Source organism: Salvelinus sp. IW2-2015, linkage group LG19 (genome assembly GCF_002910315.2).
Source record: "Salvelinus sp. IW2-2015 linkage group LG19, ASM291031v2, whole genome shotgun sequence".
NCBI lineage: Eukaryota > Metazoa > Chordata > Actinopteri > Salmoniformes > Salmonidae > Salvelinus > Salvelinus sp. IW2-2015.
Window position 1 is genome coordinate 35,961,187 of NC_036859.1, and position 21,937 is coordinate 35,983,123.

The window sequence follows — 21,937 nt, forward strand, 5'->3', positions numbered from 1 at the left end:
ATTAACAGGTGTGCCTTGTTAAAAGTAAATTTGTGGAATTTCTTTCCTTCTTAATGCGTTTGAGCCAATCAGTTGTATTGTGATCAGGTATGGGTGGTATACAGAAGATAGCCCTATTTGGTAAAAGTCCAAGTCCATATTATGGCAAGAACAGCTCAGATAAGCAAAGAGAAATGACAGTCAATCATTACTTTAAGACATGAAAGTCAGTCAATCCGGAAAAGTTCAAGAACTTTGAAAGTTTCTTCAAGTGCTGTCGCAAAAACCATCAAGCGCTATGATGAAACTGACTCTCATGAGGACCGCCACAGGAAAGGAAGACCCAGAGTTACCTCTGCTGCAGCGGATAAGTTCATTACCAGCCTCAGAAATCGGCAATTAACTGCACCTCAGATTACAGCCCAAATAAATGCTTTACAGAGTTCAAGTAACAGATGCATCTCAACATCAACTGTTCAGAGGAGACTGCKTGAATCAGGCCTTCATGGTCGAATTGCTGCAAAGAAACCACTGCTAAAGGACACCAATAAGAAGAAGAGACTTGCTTGGGCCAAGAAACACTAGCAATGGACATTAGACCGGTGGAAATCTGTCCTTACGTCTGATGAGTCTGAATTTGGGATTTTTGGTTCCAACTGCTGTGTCTTTGTGAGACGCAGAGTAGGTGAACGGATGATCTCTGCATGTGTGCTTCCCACCGTGAAGCATGGAGAAGGTGTGATGGTGCTTTGCTGGTGACACTGTCAGTGATTTATNCAAACTTTTGACTGGTACTGTATTGTATGTCAACTGAACTCCTCAACCTACAACAGTGACAGCGTGTTGACTGTCAGAATATCCTCCATTCAAAARAGTACGTCTAGCATTGGAAATGAATTGAGCATTTGGCATAAAGAATTATGCTTGAAAGACTATGCTTTAAACAAAAAAAAACATTTAAAAAACTACATCGGATTGATCTACAACTACATAGTTTTTTGCTGCTTCATAGCTTTTTGTTTAGAAAATATCTATTCATACGAAGTCACATGAAATAGAAAAATATCAAATATCACTGGTGATGATAAGAAAAATGTCAACCTGAACAAGCAGAAATATTGCTATGGTAACCACCATTGTCCTTTGACATCAGCGATCCCCCCCCTGCTCTTATTGGCTGCCCCTGACACCTCTGATGTGGAGAAGGCCAATCAGTAGGCACAGAGTTCAGAAGGAGGATGGGCGTGAGGCCAAGCGGGTTATTGTCAGATGGCTGTGTCCCAGAACACGGTGGTTTGTGTTGGGTAGGGGGGAGGYCGGATCTTTTTGGCCCCGTTGCTCTTCCCCCAGATGGGGAGGGTAGGCATGCTGTCCTGCTTACAGAGGTTCCTGTCCGGGGGGTTCCTGTCTGGCCGCTGCCTGGAGCGGATCTCCATGCACAGGGAGCGTTTCCTCTCGATCTGCTCCAGCATGGTGSTGTCCCCACACTTCCACGGCATCTGGGACGGCATCTGGGACGCCTGGGGAAAAGCGGAGTGGAGCGGTAAGCAACCAGGGAAAGTAAAGCACATCTCAAGAATGAAAGAAAACTAAATCTATATTCATCCAGGTCTGCAGGAGGGGCCTATCTCATCGACTTACCTGTGATGCTTGCCTCTGTGGGGTCCCTAAAGGACAGGGTGTAACTGGGCCAGAGGAGGAGTGGCCATACTTCGTAGGTGCTGGTTTCAGCTCTACAAAGAGGGACAAATGCATTTMAATTAATTAATTGAGCTCACTCTTTTAATGGTTTACATACAACAAAAGGTTACGGTGAAACAACACACAGTTGTGAGCCTAAACACAATCTCAAACCCACCACGTGCATTGATACCCGTTGCCATCTTTTAAGACCAGAATAAATATTGTTCTCTCACCATGTTTTTCTGTCTTGTCTATAAGATAACGCTTGGAATCGCATTTACTTTTATGTTATGTAGCCTAAGCTACTAGCTTTTTTCGGCTATACAATGTTTCAAAAAGCACCTGCACCTGGTGAAGGGTGTGCACAGTGTGATTATCTTCCCACCAAAACCATAGAAAAAAAATAGAGTTTTAGACTGCAACTTGATGAGCACAGTTGGTGAAGTAGCCTAGGTATGTTGCTTATTTCATGTATAAAGTGTACAATTGTATTTATTCTTTATAACTTTACTGGTAGAATATGAAATATCCTATTATCAATGTCTAGCTAGCTAGCTAACAAGCTCACTCAGAAGGCTACACATAGTACTCAGAAGGCTACACATAGTACTCAGAAGGCTACACATAGTCCTCACAACTTTGCTTAAACTAACTTCGACAGTGGGTCGCTGAATAGTTAACTTAACTTAGCTACCAATTTCAATAGCCAATTTACCTATTGCTGAAAACCTATATTCCGTCAAAGCAATGAGATTCTGCAATCCGGCCTGCCCAAACTAACAAACACTTGCTAAACTGATGTGTGGATGGTTTTCTTCAGCTAGTAGGCCTAAATATTTAATTTACTTCAGCAAGTTTATTTTATGCCAATAACTTCAAAAATCAATAATAACCCACTGGGCACATTTTTGATTTACATTTGATTGAGTTGTCAACTATTTAAATGGGAAATCAACATTGGATTTAGGTTAAAAGTTTTGTGGAAAAAAAAATACGAAATTCCCTTAAATTGATAACTTTTTGCAAATCCAATCAATTTTCGAAGTTGATTCATCGATTTTTTTTTTGTGAGGAAATGACGTGGAAACACCGTTGATTCAACCAGTTTTTGCCCAGTGTGAACCTTACTACCTTGGTTATATACATGTTAGTTACCCAACCCAGTCAGAGAATGCTCACTTAAAWTKTTTTTTWMAATTATGGATAGACTACTGRCTCTCGGTAAATGGCATGTTAAATTGCAATCAACAGTATAGCATCTCAGTAAACTTTGCAGATTATTGTGCATGATGAGGACATGTTTAGCGTCTGCAAATAATTTACCATAGTCACTTCATGGTGTCTGTCTGGTTGTRTTGAAGGATTGCAATTTCATTTAGGCTATCCTCACCTGTATKGCCACTTCCAAACACCATTGGCGGACTGCCAGCAGGTCTCCCATGCCGAGTTGGTGTGGCAGTCGATGATTGTTGTTGCACTGATACACCGTTCCTCGCTTGTGCTTTTGATTGCTCCACGCTATAGGTCCCCCTATCTCTGACATCACGCCTGGGCAAGGCCTCTGAGCTATGGCCAACCCGGTCTTTATTGACGCACCTAAGATCTACCCCATTGGCACTCTTGCCGTAGCTGTCGCGCCGGGGGGGCAACTCTGAGCCATTGCAGTTTCTGTCCTTGCTGTCACGCCTGGCTTCAAGGCCATTTCTGTCTGACTCTTTGATTTGCTGTCGGGGTAAGGGAAAGGGCTCCATTCCATTGTAACTTCGTTCTTTGCCCTCATGTCTAGATTCTAGGCCGTAGCTCTCCCTGTCTCTGTCTTTGCTATTACGTCTGCACTCAAGGCCATTTCTGGGTGAATCTTTGCTTTTTTGTCTGGGTAGGAGCTCTGGTGGCTGGTCCATTCGTTCGTTGCTGTCTTGTCTCGAATCCATTCCGTTCCTGGTTCGGTCTTTGCTATCTTGCCTTGGTAGGAGCTCTGGTGGCTGATCCATTCGTACTTTGCTGTCATGTCTCAAATCAATTCCGTTCCTGGTTCGGTCTTTGCTATCTTGCCTGGGTAGAAGTTCTGGTGGCTGATCCATTCGTTCTTTGTTGTCATGTCTCGAATCCATTCCGTTCCTGGTTCGGTCTTTGCTATCTTGCCTGGGTAGAAGTTCCGGTGGGTTCTGGTGGCTGAGCCTTTCTTTGCTGTCATGTCTGGACTCCACACCATTCAGGGGAGAGTCTTTGCTGTCATGTCTGGACTCCACACCATTCCGGGGAGAGTCTTTGCTGTCATGTCTGGACTCCACACCATTCCGGGGAGAGTCTTTGCTGTCATTTCTGGACTCCGCACCATTCCGGGGAGAGTCTTTGCTGTCATGTCTGGACTCCACACCATTCCGGGGAGAGTCTTTGCTGTCATGTCTGGACTCCACATCATTCCGGGGAGAGTCTTTGTTGTCCAGTTGTAGTAACGGCTCCATGCCGTGGACACTTCTGTCTTTGCTGTCCCGTCTGACAGGCGGGAGTTCCACACTTTTACATCCTCTGCCTTTACTGTCCATTTTCATAGGCAAGGGCTCCACACTGTTACAACCCCGGTCTTTGCTATATCGCCTGGGCAGCGGCTCCACACTGTTACAACCCCGGTCTTTGCTATATCGCCTGGGCAGCGGCTCCACGCTGCTACAGCTCCTGTCCTTGGTGTTGCGTAAGTGAGAAGAAGACTCTTTGCTACGATCCTTCCTCTCCCGTTTGGACTCCTTGTGACTGTGCCGCTCCTTGCCATCACGTTTTGACTCACTGTGAGACTTACTCTTGGATTCGGCTGTAACAGAGGACAAACAGTCAACGTACCGAAAAATACCAAGTTATGTCCACACAAAAATAACTAGTAAACATAGCCTATATACCATAAAGAAGAGGAAAAATTTAAGTACATCTGTAATATCTATGTATTTATACTGCACTACCGCTATACGGCCACTTGGTGTGACCCATGTGCTGTGGGAGCTATGAACTATGGGTATGCTGGGATATAACGCTGTTTCGTTCCACAGTTGCCATGGAGACATCCAGGATGTGATTTGCATAGATGCTATTATCAAATGGGTAGGTAAAGGCCCAGTAACCACTTTGAATACATTCTTATTTCAATGTCTTCAACACTTATCTTTCTCTATCTTTTTTTACTACAAAACATAGAAACTTGCCATTTTCACATATGTTGATATTGGGGTGGTGCTGGAGATTCAAATTTTTTGAGGCACTGAGAAAATTTTAGGACCTGTGAGCGGAAACTTGAACGTTGTGAGAATTTTGTGCAACTTCCGGTGCGCATTTCAAATCAAATCAAATTTTGTTAGTCACATGCGTCGAATACAACAGGTCGTAGACCTTACAGTGAAATGCTTACTTACGAGCCCCTAACCAACAATTCAGTTAAAAAAAATACGGATAAGAATAACAAATAAAAGAAACAAGTAATTAAAGAGCAGCAATAAAATAACAATAGCGAGACTATATACAGGGGGGTACCGATACAGAGTCAATGTGCAGGGGCACCGCTTAGTTGAGGTAATATATACATGWAGGTAGAGTTATTAAAGTGACCATGCATAGATGATAATAATAGAGAGTAGCAGCGGTGTAAAAGAGGGGGAGGGATTGCAAATAGTCTGTGTAGCCATTTGATTAGGTGTTCAGGAGTCTTATGTCTTTGGGGTAGAAGCTGTTTAGAAGCCTCTTGGACCTAGACTTGGCGGTGCTCTGGTACCACTTGCTGTGCAGTAGCAGAGAGAACAGTCTATGACTAGGGTGGCTGGAGTCTTTTACAATTTTTAGGGCCTTCCTCTGACACCACCTGGTATAGAGGTCCTGGATGGCAGAAAACTTGGTCACAGTGATGAACTGGGCGGTTCGCACTAGCCTCTGTAGCGCCTTGTGGTCGGATGGCCGAGCAGTTGTCATACCAGGCGGTGATGCACCCGGTCAGGATGCTCTCAATGATGCAGTTGTAGAACCTTTTGAGGATCTGAGGACCCATGCCAAATCTTTTCAGTCTCCTGGGGGGGAATAGGTTTTGTAGTGCCCTCTTCATGACTGTCTTGGTGTGCTTGGACAATGTTAGTTTGTTGGTGATGTGGACACCAAGGAACTTGAAGCTCTCAACCTGCTCCACTGCAGCCCCATCGATGAGAATGGGGGCGTGCTCGGTCCTCTTTTTCCTGTAGTCCACAATCATCTCCTTTGTCTTGATCATGTTGAGAGAGAGGTTGTTGTCCTTGCGCCACACGTCCAGGTCTCTGACCTMCTCCCTATAGGCTGTCTCGTCGTTGTCGGTGATCAGGTCTACCATTGTTGTGTCATCGGCAAACTTAATGCTGGTGTTGGAGTCTTGCCTGGCCGTGCAGTCATGAGTGAACAGGGAGTACAGGAGGGGACTGAGCACACACCCCTGAGGGGCCCCCGTGTTGAGGATAAGCGTGGCAGATGTGTTGCTACCTACCCTTACCACCTGGGGGCAGCCCATCAGGTTGTCCAGAATCCAGTTGCAGAGGGAGGTGTTTAGTCCCAGGGTCCTTAGCTTATTGATGAGTGCACTATGGTGTTGAACTCTGAGCTGTAGTCAAAGAATAGCATTCTCACATAGGTGTTCCTTTTGTCCAGGTGGGAAAGGGTAGTGTGGAGTACAATAGAGATTGCATCATCTGTGGATCTGTTGGGGCGGTATGCAAATTGGAGTGGGTCTAGGGTTTCTGGGATAATGGTGTTGATGTAAGCCAAGACCAGCCTTTCAAAGCACTTTATGGCTACAGATGTGAGTGCTACGAGTCGGTAKTCATTTAGGCAGGTTACCTTAGTGTTCTGTGGCACAGGCACTATGGTGGTCTACTTGAAACATGTTGGTATTACAGACTCGGACAGGGAGAGATTAAAAATGTCRGTGAAGACACTTGCCAGTTGGTCAGCGCATGCTCGCAGTACACGTCCTGGTAATCCGTCTGGCCCTGCGGCCTTGTGAATGCTGTCCTGTTTAAAGCTCTTACTCACATCGGCTGCGGAGAGCGTGTTCACACAGTCGTCCGGAACAGCTGGTGCTCTCATGCATGTTTCAGTGTTATTTGCCTCGAAGCAAGCATAGAAGTAGTTTAGCTCGTCTGGTAGGCTYGTGTCACTGGGCAGGTCTCGGCTGTGCTTGCCTTTGTAGTCTGCAATGGTTTGCAAGCCCTGCCACATCCGACGAGCGTCAGAGCCGGTGTAGTACGATTCGATCTTAGTCCTGTATTGACGCTTTGCCTGTTTGATGGTTCGTCTGAGGGCATAGCGGGATWTAGAGTCCMGCTCCTTGAAAGCGGCAGCTCTAGCCTTCAGCTCAGTGCGGATGTTGCCTGTAATCCATGKCTTCTGGTTGGGGTATGTACGTACGGTCACTGTGGGGACGACRTCGTCGATGCACTTAKTGATGAGGCCAATGACTGATGTGGTGTASTCCTCAATSCCATYAGAATCCCRGAACATATTCCAGTCTGTGCTARCAAAACAGTCCTGTAGCTTAGYATCTGCTTCMTCTRACCACTTTTTTATWGAYCGAGTCRMYKGWKSYTYCYKSKTWWAWYTTTTGCTTGTAAGCAGGAATCWGGAAGATAGAATTATGGTCAGATTTGCCAAATGGAGGGCGGGGGAGAGCTTTGTATGCGTCTCTGTGTGTGGAGTAAAGGTGGTCCAGAGTTTTTTTCCCCTCTGGTTGCACATTTAACATGCTGAYAGARAGAACAATGAACACAGTGAACACTGAGGCTGTACCCTTACAGTTTTAGATAGTAGCCAATAKACTATTGTGGCTATTTGAGCATAATGCAGGCCTATACCAACAAAACCAATGGAGCAAATCCCATACAATTTTCACATGGAAATAGATTGTGATTTCTRTGATATAGCCTACAGTGGCATATGTGTGGTGTTTAATGCAGACCTACATTGCATGAGACTTTTAATACAATTTTTACATTATGAAGGGCTTGATAWTAATWMATTATTTTTGACTTGGTCTTTAACACCATGGGTCAAATAGGTGACTGTAAATTGCATTGTATTGTATGATGCAAGAAACCACTTTAGAAAATAGYATTTATTAGTATTACCATACAGAGAATTAGACACTGTAGGCTACCCCTCTGCCTATTCGCTTATTTGCATATTCAAGCCTGTATCAAAATACAACACTGCCCCTTTAATTAAAACATAAGCTTTTTACCTGACTGGTTTTTCAAAGACTGCTTGAAATATAGCCTAGACGTTTTGTGCTCTTGTAGGAAAGCGGTATCTCTAACTGGGCAAATAACTCGCTAACTAGAAAAGAATGTCAACAAATGGGCACATGCGCAGTTCATTCATTCGTGGGTAATTGAACGACCGCTCGTGGACTACCTCCACCAATAGAATTCTACTCCGTTGCGCTCTGGCTCTGCYTACAACAAAATCACAGACTCAATCTTGCAAAGTTAGATTTGTTTTGGTTTGTTGCATTGAAAAGGKTGTGATATAATGTTGATTCTATAAAGTGCAAACTAATGGGGMGAACTCAAGTGAAGTTCAATCGCTTGTGTCTGCGCGGCAGTCGTGGAGGTGGTGCGCACACGCGCAGTTTAGATGGAACGTTGATGACATTGATGATGAATATGAAATTGGAACATTTTAGAAATGTCCCTTTAACACAGTTCGAATAAAAMTCGGCAGACGATCTTTAAGCGATCCACATTCGGTGCGATGTGCTGCAACCCTTAATCTGTCGAATTTGGTGAAAGTGGGCCTATGTGATGGTTGTAATGTTCTCTCTCTCGTTTAGATCTCTCATTCCCAAAATGTCTATGGGCAGCACTGTTCTTCTGTCCAGATTTGTAAACTATGTAAAGGAMGTTAGAAGTCAGAGAGCGTTCCTCGACGTTTTGACAACCAAAAGGCAACAGCCTACAGAGACTAACATCTGCCTTCCATAAAAGACATTGGTCAATCTCTGCAAAAAAAAATCAAAAAAGAACATGCATCGTTGATTCCCAGCAGAGCGCTTTGGTGCATTACTGCTTTCACAGAAGTCCAATATCACAAGGCCTGCCTGTCACCAGCGCGTGCTGGTTGTTACGGTCTCATAGAGGTGACGAACCAGGGGAAAAGTGGGTCATGCTAGCCAGCTGTGTTCCTATCGTCTATCCTCCCGGATAGAAAGAGGATGCCTGCACGTGACCAATCATAGAACGTTGCTCAGCAGACCTGCCATTACGTGAGCCCCAATAGGCTGGCKGGACGCAGGTGCTACAATAGAAACGAATAAGATTAAAAAGAACTGTAGACTTCMCAGCATTGCCCGCCATTACATAGTGTGAGTAAACATGGTTTATGAGCCATATGGGGCTAAAGGACAAATCAGAACCATGCATCAATAAGACATTACTACATAGGCATACATKTTTCCACAAGCCAAAGAAATACACATAAATTGCATAAAAGGCAAGATGCAAACATTTGCCACAACCACTAAGATTTCCAACAGTCAGAGAAGATTGTGGTATAATTCCAGGAAGTCAAGCAACTGTCATAGAAGTCAGCAACTGTTCTTTCTCTCTCCTGATTGGTGACTGTGAAGATGTTTCCCTGATTGGTTAAATCTCTACTAGCTGATTGGGCCAACAGAGGAATATAACTCTTTGATCAGGTGTAAAAGCCTTGGCTGTCTCTCAGGAGCCCACTGCCTTGCACAAGATCATTTGGAAGCCGGGCGTGACCTGCACTGTGATTGGCCCACTTCCTCACAGGGAGGGAAATAAGAGAGGCTCCTTCTTCTGTTGCTATGACTGGTTTGGAGTTGATGGTTGCTATGAAGCTCTGGGAGTTAAGTGCAGATTGATTGACACATGCCCAGTCCTTTTTGAACTAAATGGATTCAAATGCACTCAACTGGTGGGAATTCCCCTATTGAGTTAGTTGCTACAGTATGTTAGATCTCTCTCCAAATCATCAGCTGCTCTTTTCTGCCAATCTGATAAAAACCCACTCACACACTTCACTGCTCTTGTGCCCATTATTAAGGAACACAAACGTGTAAATTCTGAATACCTACACATTAGTTACTTCTTTACGGATTGCAGTACAGTGTGCATATGCAATGCATAGCCTACGTGGTTTTAAACACAAATTCATGTTTTATTCCTTTGTATTAGAGGCCCATTAAAGTTTCAGGCTATGTCTCAATAGAGATCGTTCATTAGGAGAAAAGTAATGGCTGAATTATGCATACAAATTAAGTATGAATTCATGATTGAAAATACAGCTCATAGGACGGTTTCTGAAGCTATATAGAAATGTGTTCATCTCCGGTGTTGGGAACCTATCTGAATTCACCATTAATGTCATTTTGTCTGGGTCCTGGACTGGACACACTGGCTTCCTGTGTTTAAACCTGATGTTTACATATTTATCAGTAATGCTGTGCGGTGGCTTAATGCCACTGCAGGGYTTGAGAGGTCCTAATGCCGGCCGCTCTACTCCCTAATCCTGCCAGATTAAAATCATATGATCTGTATCAATGGAGGAAATGCTTGCAAAGAGCCACAAAACACCCATGGCATAGCCTGCATGCCTGCTATCAGCAGCATCTCCTACTTTAGCGGGATTGGACGTTGTTTTACCAGATGAAAAGGGGGTTACGTTGATACGACGTGGATGAGACCACTAACAACTAATTTTAAATAAATTAAAAAATAAACATTGCTGTATTTTGTGAGTCAATGTGTCAATGTTACACTGTGTGGGTTACGACACGGCAGTCATATTGGATCAGACTGGATACATATGAAGTAACTATTCTGTTACTCCACCTCTATGTAGCTATTGACTGATTCTGTAACTATATTGACAAATAGATGATGGTGTGATGTATTGACTGATTCTGTAACTATATTAACAAATAGATGATGGTGTGATGTATTGACTGATTCTGTAACTATATTGACAAATAGATGATTGTGTGATGTATTGACTGATTCTGTAACTATATTGACAAATAGATGATGTGATGTATTGACTGATTGAATGACTGAATGATTGATTGACACTCACTCTCCCTGGGCTCCTTGGACTTCCTGCCGCCGGTGTTCTTCTTCATCATGTTCCTGCCGGCGGTGAACAGGTTGGTCAGCTCGTCCAGGGGGCTAGTCGGTGTGCGTGAGCGTCCCGTGGACACATTCTGCATCGACCCATGCAGTCTGCCCCCAGCCACGCAGTCCTGTGGGGGCGAGCCCTTTCCATGGGGCGTGGTGGAGGCGCTGTCCGGGAAGGGCATGGGGGCGTCGAAGGGCGGTGTGCGCATCAGGCTAAGCGGCGTGAGGCAGCGGCCCATGCTGACGGGAGAGGGGCAGGCTGAGTGGCTGCGCTGATAGCCGTGGGCTGAGGAGGCTGAGGACTTGTAGAGGGTGCAGGGCAGGGGTGGAGCCGACGAGCGTCCCGACACGGTCAGGGTGGGCGTGGCTGTCAGCTCCCTGCGGAGGTGCGCCAAGGGGTGCTCGGAAGAGGAGGTGGGCGACTTGTTGTAGGCGCAGGGGTTGTCCATCATGGACAGCTTCGTCAGGGGATCCAGAGGGGTGAGCGGGGACTCGTCCGAGTTTGGCGAGCACTGGGCCGGCGCCGGGGGGAACACCAGGAGGGGCGGCCGGTGGGTGAGCAAGTTGGGGAACGGCGCAGGGATGTCGCAGAGGGGGATGTTACGCGGGGTGGAGCAGCGGTTGAGGGGCTCTGGGTCCAGGAGCGCCGGGGTGGGGCAGGCAGAGCGGCATCCCGGGGGGTCCCAGCAGTAGTCCATATCATCCAGGAGAGGGTACTTCATCTCCTCGTACACAGACTCTCCCGGCTCCTCGTCCTCACTCTTGGGTGCCTCTGTGTGCCCGCCGCCCCCAACACTGGCGCCCATCTCGATGTAGACAGGCTCATCYGAGTCGGAGTGGTGGCTGGGGCTCTCGTCGCTCGGYGGCGAGGGGTTGCRCTCGCGCTCGGCAGAGGGGGAGTGACTCTTGGAGCCAATGTGCTTCCTGATGCAGGAATCATCGAAGGAGGTGCTCAGCTGGGTGTTGGGGTTCCTCCTGGGTTTGGGYGGAGGAACMCTCTTGCAGTCTTCGCCGCAGCCTTGTGGCGCTGMAGGAACAGAAAACAAAAAGCGTTCAGCCAATCAGCATAAACCTCATCGTTGTATTACTACATGTTACATGGCATTAGGTCACAATAGCTGAACGACATTCATTGAGTCAGATATATTTGATACATGACTACATACAGAGACAGTCCCAGGGGCTCCTCTCTATGACTCAACCACCTTCACCACACACACACACACACACACACACACCCACACACACACAATTTATCCCTTTCATATATTTCAAATACACCCTCAACCTTAATCCAACCACTATATACTCACATTCCACTATACACACATACAGGCAAACAAGACCAAAACACAGGCTGCACACTCCCTGTGATAAAACATGTTTGTCAATGCAACAGGGCTTTATATCACAGCACCATGCCATGCATCTCAACCGGATAATGAGGCGATAAGGGGAGACTCTTTTTAGCCATGCATCTCAACCTGAGGTGACAATTGGAGATTTGACCTCAGCAAGCTGTGGTCCAATGTGTGTATAGACGTCTCAGTGTAACTTGTGTCTCTGTACTCGGAKGGCTTGTTATTATTACTATCATTAYGCTAACTGGGTTGCATGGTGGCTCTTGAGATCTGTTTCATGCACTGATGATGAATTCATCCTCCCCGGCTCTCTCTCCCCCTCCCCCGTAGTGGATGTGTTCACCCCCTCTCCATCCTGGGGGAAATGGAATCTAGGTCAGTCGCTTCTCCTGAATGAATTCTGCCTCTGACTGGTCCCTCCCCCTGCTCCGCTCAGAACCCRATCTGGCTCACGTAACAACCCTCCCCTCGGTGAGGGACACCCCCCACACTCAGACGGCGATTGGCCTGGACGCCTTRGAGAGCCACCGTTGCCGCCGCCTCATTGGCACACGCTGCCTGCTGTCGTTCTGATTGGCCGGGCTACGGGGGTCTTGTTTCTGTGGGATGGTTGCCGTGGCGCAGGGGAAGAACTGTGTGCACACGGGGATCCCCTCCAATCTGAGGCAGTCAAGGCAACTCCCTAACCAACCGTCACAACACGTCAAACTCCAACCGTCATACACGTCAAACTGCAACGCGGTCAAATGCGACCGTATATTCACCCTTAAGTCTCTCACAGCCCCTTAAGACTATATTACTATATTATATTACTTTCAATAGCCTGTTCATTTCTTGATCATTTTGCAGCACTTGTTGTTTCCTTGATCAGCAGGTGGTTTCTGTTCTGTCAAAGTATCTGTTGTTTACACGCTACATGATATAGGCGTACAGCTGCACAGTGATTGAGTTTATAGGTAGGTGCTTACGCTCCGTTAGTTTACATCCCTAACCAGTAAACGCAAGGCCACACTACTGCTTTTACAGCATTACAAGCATTTCCTTACGCCCACAGTAACATCCGTTAAATATATGTCTTTGTGACCAGTAATATTTGATTTGAATAAAGTAAAAACAAATCGGATCTGATCAGAGATGGTCAAATGTCCATCCATTCGTTACCTCGTCTCTACACTTTCTACTTACGTTTTCTATCACCATCCTTTTTTTCCCCTCAATGTGTCCAACTCCCATCATTCGTTTCATTCCTCTGTTTTCATTTGAGATCCACTGTTATTAGTAAATGCAGGTGAACATGTAACAGTTGGCAGTGTCCTCTTACACTTTTCCTCACGACAGATGCGGAGAAGATTACTTTCATCTACGTGGTGAGGATAAAAGTTAAACTAAACGGCTCACACCAGGACTTGAAGATCAGGGCCCAGTTTCCCCAAGAGCATTTTAAGGCTTAAGTTCATCGTTAGAACCTTCGTAGGAGCATCGTTAAATCTCTGAGCTTTTTCACGAAAAATCATCGTTATTAAAGTTGCACTTGAAAACACTCGTAATCTAACGACTCAGACCAGTAGAACAGATAAATGCGTCGTCAGATGCTTTTTTTTGTCCACTTTATACACAGAAGATCTCTGCTAAACATGTCTATGTGACTGCGATAACATCAGAACAAAGTTGACAGTCAAATACAAAAGTTACCAATGTCTTTGCAATTAATACAAACAAGAGACGTATAAAACAAAGATGGTTCAAATTAAAACTGAGATGACTGCATTAAAATATAAACAGTAAGCTATAGGCCTATTTCAATCATATTGAAATACATTTCATGTTCAATCAAATKAGGTTTATTTTGCTACTTGTAGGCTACTGTCTAATTTGTCTCAACATATTTCATGATGTGTGACAACGTGTGCAATGGTGTGCCAAATTGGTGTATTAGTGCGTTTTTTATTGGGTAAGCATTAGAATAAGCCGCCTCAATATTTGCAGCCGTATGTGAGAATCTCTCTCTAGGGGCTGATCTGTTGTCAGTATTGTGAAATAATTATAACGTTAAGGAAAGATTTGAATGGAGAAAACTGATCCGAGAGCAGCGCTTCCTTTCTTTCGATCCTATCAGTATCGACATGCTCCAACAACCCACTTAGCAACCGTTCTCTCTGCGTGGTGATTTGGGAAACGTATTTTACATCTCCGTCCGTTTGTAGGAAAGATGCATCATGTTAAAACACTCATAAGCCTAAGCTATCAGGAAACCAACCCTGATCTCTTCGGATGTGACCGCAAATTCCTTTGCCATATGTAAACAGGGTCTTTGCAGGATTTTAAAAAGCCTTACGAGGAAAACAGATGAGCAGATACTGTAGAACGTAGATACTGCAGAATGCAGATACTGTAGAATGCAGATACTGTAGAACGCAGAACGTAGATACTGTAGAACGTAGATACTGTAGAACACAGATTCTGTAGAACGCAGATACTGTAGAACGCAGATACTGTAGAACACAGAACACAGATACTGTAGAACGCAGATACTGTAGAACACAGAACACAGATACTGTAGAACGCAGATACTGTAGAACACAGAACACAGATTCTGTAGAACGCAGATACTGTAGAACGCAATACTTAGAACACAGAATACAGATACTGTAGAACGCAGATACTGTAAAGCAGATTACTGTAGAATCGATACTGTGAATGAGATACTGTAGAAACCATATTGATAAAACAATAATTCGTAGAACAGGGCAGATCACTGTAGAACCAGTACTGTAGAAGAACAATTCTGTAGAAGCGCATACTGAGAACGCAATACTGTAGAAACAAAGCAATACTGCAGAACGCAGATACTGTGGAACACAGAACCGAGATAGCTGTAGAATGCGAACTGTAACGAACCCATTATACTGTGAAATGCAGATACTCTGGGAGCATTTTCTCAAGTGTTCGCTCGTTTCATCACCACATCACAAATGGGACCGGTCACTTCGCACGCACCTTTCAAACCTTCTCAAGCCTGAATGAGTCAGTAGTCAGGTTGTGTTACTGTGTAATCCCAGAGGAAAATGAGGAGTGGGGGGGTGAGAGACACCTGAATGACCTTGACTTAGGGACTGCTCATCCTTGACACGACATCATCGAGAGATCTAACACTGTGACATCATCGAGGGATCTAGAACTGCGACATGTCCGTGTGGAGAGGAGAAGGCCCAAATCAAATCTTGCTAACCAGCAGTCCCATGATTGCAGGCAGCCCCCAGGTGTGTATTCATGGATGCCAAGGGAAGCCAGGCTTCACCAAAAATGTACCAAGAACAAACGATTTATCTTTCAACTCTCTGTGTTTCATAATTTTCCTTCAATTCGCAAGAGGATGAATKYATCTCACTGGAGAAAGCATTAGAGMGAGCAAAACAGCGCCCCTCTGTCTATGTATGTGTAGGCCATCTRTCTGATGCTGTCTGGTCATAAAGAGTATGACATTGTTGCCRCCTGTAGCATTGAATGCACGGGAAGACAGAGAGCATTTGGCCTCCTTTGATATTTAAAAAAATAAAAKAATASCCAATCATCTATGAGCTAAACTGAATGAGCTCAATTGTGAATGGTCCTTGCGCACCATAAAAAAGTGTCAAGGGAARCCAGTTTGGATTTGGCTTCACTCCTATTASATCGCATCGATAGAAATACGTGATTGACAGAAACAACTTGAATTGTTCGCATATTATTGTGTTRTTGTCCTCCGGTGGCTAGCTAGCAAAAATTGTCCCTTTTCTAAATTAGCCATGGATRGAGATRGGGATTTGGCCTTGTGGTTTTACTTAATTCTCCGTACTGRCCAATGACTATAACGSCGATTCTGATCCAACCATAAATTCATAAATTGTGCCCCGGGACTGAGAGGATGGAAGTTCAACATGTAGCTTGATGTAGAAGGCTAATGTTAACTAGCTAAAAGGGGATTGTGGAGGCTGGAGTGGGGATTCCTCGTGTCTCTGGGTTCTGGGTCTCTGGGTTTGGTGTGTTGGGAGCGCTGAGCTAACCGTGCGCCACAGTTAAACACAAATCAATGGTAACCCACCAGAGAGATCTTCTCTCGGCTGATTGGGACCAATGTGGTTCTCATTGTTGTCGCTTCCATCATTTGAGGCTTACAAAGAGACTAGTGAAGCAGGAAACACGGACACCCCAGACACACACACACACACCCGACACACCACACACACACAACACACAACCACACACACACACACACACACACCACCACACCACACACCACACACACACACACACACACACACACACAACACACACACACACACCACACACCCAACACACACACACACACACACAACACACACACACACACACAACAACACACCAACACCACAAACACCACACATACAGACACACACACCTCCGGTAGACGTGGATGTGCTATTATTTTGGTTCAAGGTCTTGTGAAAGGAAGACTTCAGAGTGAGGAAGGACTGACGTATCGGTGATGGTTTTAACTTTTCTTAAGCTCTCTAAAGCTGGAATCCTTCATGGTGAAACAGCCACTTCTGTTAGAGATATTACAAGACAAAGAAGTTAGTGCAAACAACAAACACGTGTTTTCCACTCTGACATTCATCGCACGTTGATAGAAGAGCCGTTTTGACATATATAACCCAAATGTACAGCTTGTTGTTTTACCACGCTGCATGATAAAACTTAACCAATATGTACAGATTGTTGTTTTACCGTGCTGCATGATAAACATTAACCAGTATGTACAGATTGTTGTTTTACCGTGCTGCCATGATAAAAATACCAATATGTACAGATTGTTGTTTTACCGTGGCTGTAATGATAAAACATTAACCAATATGTACAGATTGTTGTTTTACCGTGCTGCATGATAAAAATTAACCAATATGTACAGATTGTTGTTTTACGCGTGCTGCATGATAAAACAATAACCAATAGTGTACAGATTGTTGTTTTACCGTGCTGCATGATAAACAATAACAATATGTACAGATTTGTTGTTTTACGTGCTGCATGATAAAACAATAACCAATATGTACAGTTGTTGTTTTACCGTGCTGCATGATAAACAATAACCAATATGTACAGATTGTTTGTTTTACTGCTGCATGATAAAACAATAACCAATATGTACAGATTGTTGTTTTACGTGCTGCATGATAAAACAATAACCAATATGTACAGATTTGTTGTTTTACCGTGCTGCATGATAAAACAATAACAATATGTAAGATTGTGTTTTACCGTGTGCATATAAACAATAACCAATATGTACAGATCGTTGTTTTACCACGCTGCATGATAAAAATAAGCGGTGGTGGGACCAGTGGCCTGTTTCCCTACTGCAGTTCCACCTTTAAGATACATCTTTGTCACAGTAACTAACTACATTATTTACCTCTTTTGAATGTTATAAAAATAAATAAAGACCGTTACCTCTTATTTAAGCAATAAGGCCCGAGGAGGTGTGGTATATGGCCATATACCAACGGCTAAGGGTGTCCAGGCACTCGCCGTTGCGTCGTTTAAAACAATATCACAACCCCGAGGTGCTTATTGCTATTAAATAAACTGATTTAACAAGTAATTAGAGCAGTAAAAATACATGTTTTGTCATACAATGTGGTATACGGTCTCATATACCATGGTTGCAGCCCAATCAGCATTCAGGGTCGAACCACCTGGTTTATAATATATTTAAAGAAATAAAGAAAAAAATTGTCATTAAAATAACATCAAATTGATCAGAAATACGTGTAGACATTGTTCATGTTGTAAATGACTATTGTAGCTGGACATTTTTTATGGAATATCTACATATGAGTACAGAGGCCCATTATCAGCAACCATCACTCCTGTGTTCAATGGACGTTGCATTATTAATCCAAGTTTATATTTTAAAAGGCTAATTGATCATTAGAAAACCTTTTGCAATGATGTTAGCACAGCTGAAACTGTTGTCTGATTAAGGAAGCAAAAAAACTTGGCTTAGACTAGTTGAGTTTCTGGAGCGAAGAAATGGCAGAAGTTTTACGGCGCCAACCAATTGTGTATTATGTGTATGATTTTCTTTAAAAAAACTTAGAAAGGACTTTTCTAAGTGACCCAAACCTTTGAATGGTAGTGTATATACACTGCTCAAAAAAAATAAAGGGAACACTTAAACAACACAATGTAAACTCCAAGTCAATCACCACTTTATGAAATCAAACTGTCACTTAGGAAGAACACTGATTGACAATAAATTTCACATGCTCGTTGTGCAAATGGAATAGACAAAAGGTGGAAATTATAGGCAATTAGCAAGACACCCCAAAAAAGGAGTGATTCTGCAGGTGGTGACCACAGACCACTTTCAGTTCCTATGCTTCCTGGCTGATGTTTTGGTCACTTTTGAATGCTGGGGTGTCTCACTCTAGTGGTAGCATGAACGGTTACAACCCACCACAGTGGCTCAGGTAGTGCAGTTCATCCAGGATGGCACATTAATGCGAGCTGGTGGCAAAAAGTTTGCTGTGTTGTCGCGTAGTGTCCAGAGCATTGGAGGCGCTACCAGGAGACAGGCCAGTACATCAGGAGACGTGGAGGAGGCCGTAGGAGGGCAACCACCAGCAGCAGGACGCTACCTCCGCCTTTGTGCAAGGAGGTGCACTGCCAGAGCCCTGCAAAATGACCTCAGCAGGCACAAATGTCATGGGTTCAGCATATGGTCTCACAAGGGTCTGAGGATCTCATCTCGGGACCGTAATGCAGTCAGGCTACCTCTGCGAGCACATGAAGGGCTGTGCGGCCCAAAGAAAATGCCACCCCACACCATGACTGACCCAGCCAGCAAACCGGTCATGCTAGAGGATGTTGCAGGCAGCAGAACATTCTCCACGGCGTCTCCAGACTCTGTTACGTCTGTCACATGTGCTCATGTGGCTCAGTGTGAACCTGCTTTCATCTGTGAAGAGCACAGGGCGCCAGTGGCGAATTTGCCAATCTTGTGTTCTCTGGCAAATGCCAAACGTCCTGCACGGTGCTGGCTGTAAGCACAAACCACCTGTGACGTCGGGCCTCATCACCCTCATGGAGTCTGTTTCTGACCGTTTGAGCGAGACACATGCCATTTGTGGTACTGGAGGTCATTTTGCAGGGCTCTGCAGTGACCTCCTTGACACAAAGGCGGAGGTAGCGGTCCTGCTGCTGGGTTTGTTGCTCCTACGGCTCCTCCACGTCTCCTGATGTACTGGCTGTTCTCTGGTAGCGCCTCCATGCTCTGGACACTACGCTGACAGACACAGCAAACTTTTTGCCACAGTCGCATTGATGTGCCATCCTGGATGAACTGCACTACCTGAGCACTTGTGTGGGTGTGTAGACCTCGTTCTGCTACACTAGAGTGAGAGCACCGCAGCATTCAAAGTGACGCAAAAACATCAGCCAGGAAAGCATAGGAACTGAGACAGTTGTGCTGTGGTCAAACCTGAGAATCACTCCTTTTTTGGGGTGTCTTGGCCTAAGTGCTAGTAATTTCCACCTTTTGTCTAGGTTCCATTTTGCACAACAGCATGTGAACATTTTATTGGGTAATCAGTGTTTGCTTTTCCTAAGTGGACAGTTTGATTTCACAGAAGTGTGATTGACTGTAGAGTTACATTGTGTTTGTTAACGTGTTTTCCTTTATTTTTTTGAGCCACGTGTATAAACTCCAGTAAATTTATTGGGTTAAAACACCAATGTTTCGGCATCACTGGTGCCTTCTTCAAGAAGCGGTTTATGCCGAAAGTTGGTCCTTCTTCTGACACCACCTGGTATAGAGGTCCTGGATGGCAGGGGAGCTCAGCCTCAGTGATGTTCTGGGCCGTACGCACTACCTCTGTAGCCACCTTGCGGTCGGATGCCAAGCAGTTGACTTCCAAGCAGTGGATGCAGCCAGTCAAGATGCTGTCAATGGTACAGCCATTCGTCTGTATAATAACAAAATTTCTCTCTCTCTCTTCTCTTCTCTGTCAGGACGGGCGAAGAGGGGTGACCGAGGAGAAGCACTGCGTATGCGGCTCCATGACCATGCCAGCCCCCCACAGCTTGCTTGCGGGCCGGGCTTTGCCGTGCGTCCCCAGTCCACTACACTCGGTGGGGTGGGGCGAGTAAGGTGGTGGAGAGGAGGAGGTGGGAGCCCCACCTCCCGCCAAGCAGCCCCCACCCAAACCAGGAGGGACCCGGCTACCAAGCTGAGCATTTCCTCTGAGACAGTGGGACCAACAGCCCCCACCTTTGGTCTGCAGGGTCTGGCAGGGCAACTCCGGATGGTAAGTGTTGAAACCACGGACTAGCATACGCAAACATAGCCTGTAACTCAAGTAGCTAGGGAGATAGGCCTTAAACAGCAATGGAAAATGCTACTTAACGCACAATACGCAAACAAACAAGACCATTATGCAACAGCCAACAATCACGGGAAATACTACACAACTACAACAAATAATGCTACGTACCACACAGCTAAGAAAACAAACTACACGACAACACACAACTACTCCAACATTCTACTCAACTACAGGAAAAAACGACCAAATATGCACCGGTGGTGTACACTGAGTGAACAAAACATTATGAACACCTGCTCTTTCCATGACATAGACTACCAGGTGAATCAGGTGAAAAGCTGTGATCCCTTATTTTATTTTTTATTTTTATATTTTTTATTTTACACCCTTTTCTCCCCAATTTTCGTTGGTATATCGCTAGTAAATTACTATCTTGTCTCATCGCTACAACTCATGTACGGGCTTGGAGAGACGAAGGTCGAAAGCCATGCTCCTCCGAAGCACAACCCAACCAAGCCGCACTGCTTTCTTAACAGCGCGCCTCCAACCCGTGAAACCCGTGCACCTGCACCCTCGGTGGCCAAGGGTCTGAATACTTATGTAATAGGGGCATTTCTGTTTTTTTTATTATTTAATACATTTTCCCCAATTTCTAACAACCTTTTTTTGCTTTGTCATTATGGGGGTATTGTGTATAGATTGCTCAGGCTTTTGTATTTTATTTATCAATTTAGAATAAGGCTGTAACGTAACAAAATGTGGAAAAAGTCAAGGGGTCGATATTACTTCCGAAGGCACTGTATGCCTAAGGCTGAGGCAATAAGAAGAACAATGGAGAATAAATCAACCACACCTTTTTTACATCAAAATGCCGAGGCACCACATGAACTAAGCATGGTCTAAAAGTTAATGTTTCTGACATTTTTGTGACTCTAAACTATTGAATTTAGAACGACATAGAGTCCCAAAAACATTCCAGCCAACTTTCAACTTCATCACATTTCAACATCATCAAATCACTTGCTTAGTCGCTAATAAGTGACAAGTAAAATTACCAAACGTTTAGTCCAATAACGTAAGTCTAAAATGATGCGGTTTCATGGTTTGATTGTTGTGTGTGGTGTGTGTGTGTGTGTGATGGGTGTGTGTGGTGGTGTGTGTGTGTGTGTGGTGTGTGGTGTGTGTGTGTGTGTGTGTGTGTGTGTTGTGTGTGTGTGTGTGTGTGTGTGTTGTGTGTGTGTGTTGTGTGTAAGTAGAAAAAACATGTTGATCCTCTACATGTAGAAGAAGACATGATGTCATCCTCCTCTCTTTCATGTTGGTGGAACATTCTAATGACTTGTCATACGTAAACGTCTTTATTTGTTGTTGTCCTAAGGCTATCCTGGTTAATGCTGCTCGCTAGCTAACTTCCTTTCATGGGCAGTGTTAG

The 21,937-nt window shown here is 44.7% G+C and overlaps 1 protein-coding gene across 1 annotated transcript in view; it reads right to left on the reverse strand.

Moving 5' to 3' along the window:
* Positions 1 to 1,244: 1,244 nt before the first annotated feature.
* LOC111979096 (uncharacterized) overlaps positions 1,245 to 21,937 on the reverse strand; it is a 24,892-nt gene continuing 4,199 nt past the window's right edge. The window contains exons 3-7 of the mRNA XM_070449049.1: positions 12,714 to 12,820; positions 10,759 to 11,826; positions 3,053 to 4,471; positions 1,621 to 1,712; positions 1,245 to 1,499 (exon numbers count right to left, since the gene is read on the reverse strand). Of these exons, the coding sequence (XP_070305150.1) occupies positions 1,245 to 1,499; positions 1,621 to 1,712; positions 3,053 to 4,471; positions 10,759 to 11,826; positions 12,714 to 12,820 (2,941 nt within the window). The remainder of the gene's footprint in view (positions 1,500 to 1,620; positions 1,713 to 3,052; positions 4,472 to 10,758; positions 11,827 to 12,713; positions 12,821 to 21,937) is intronic.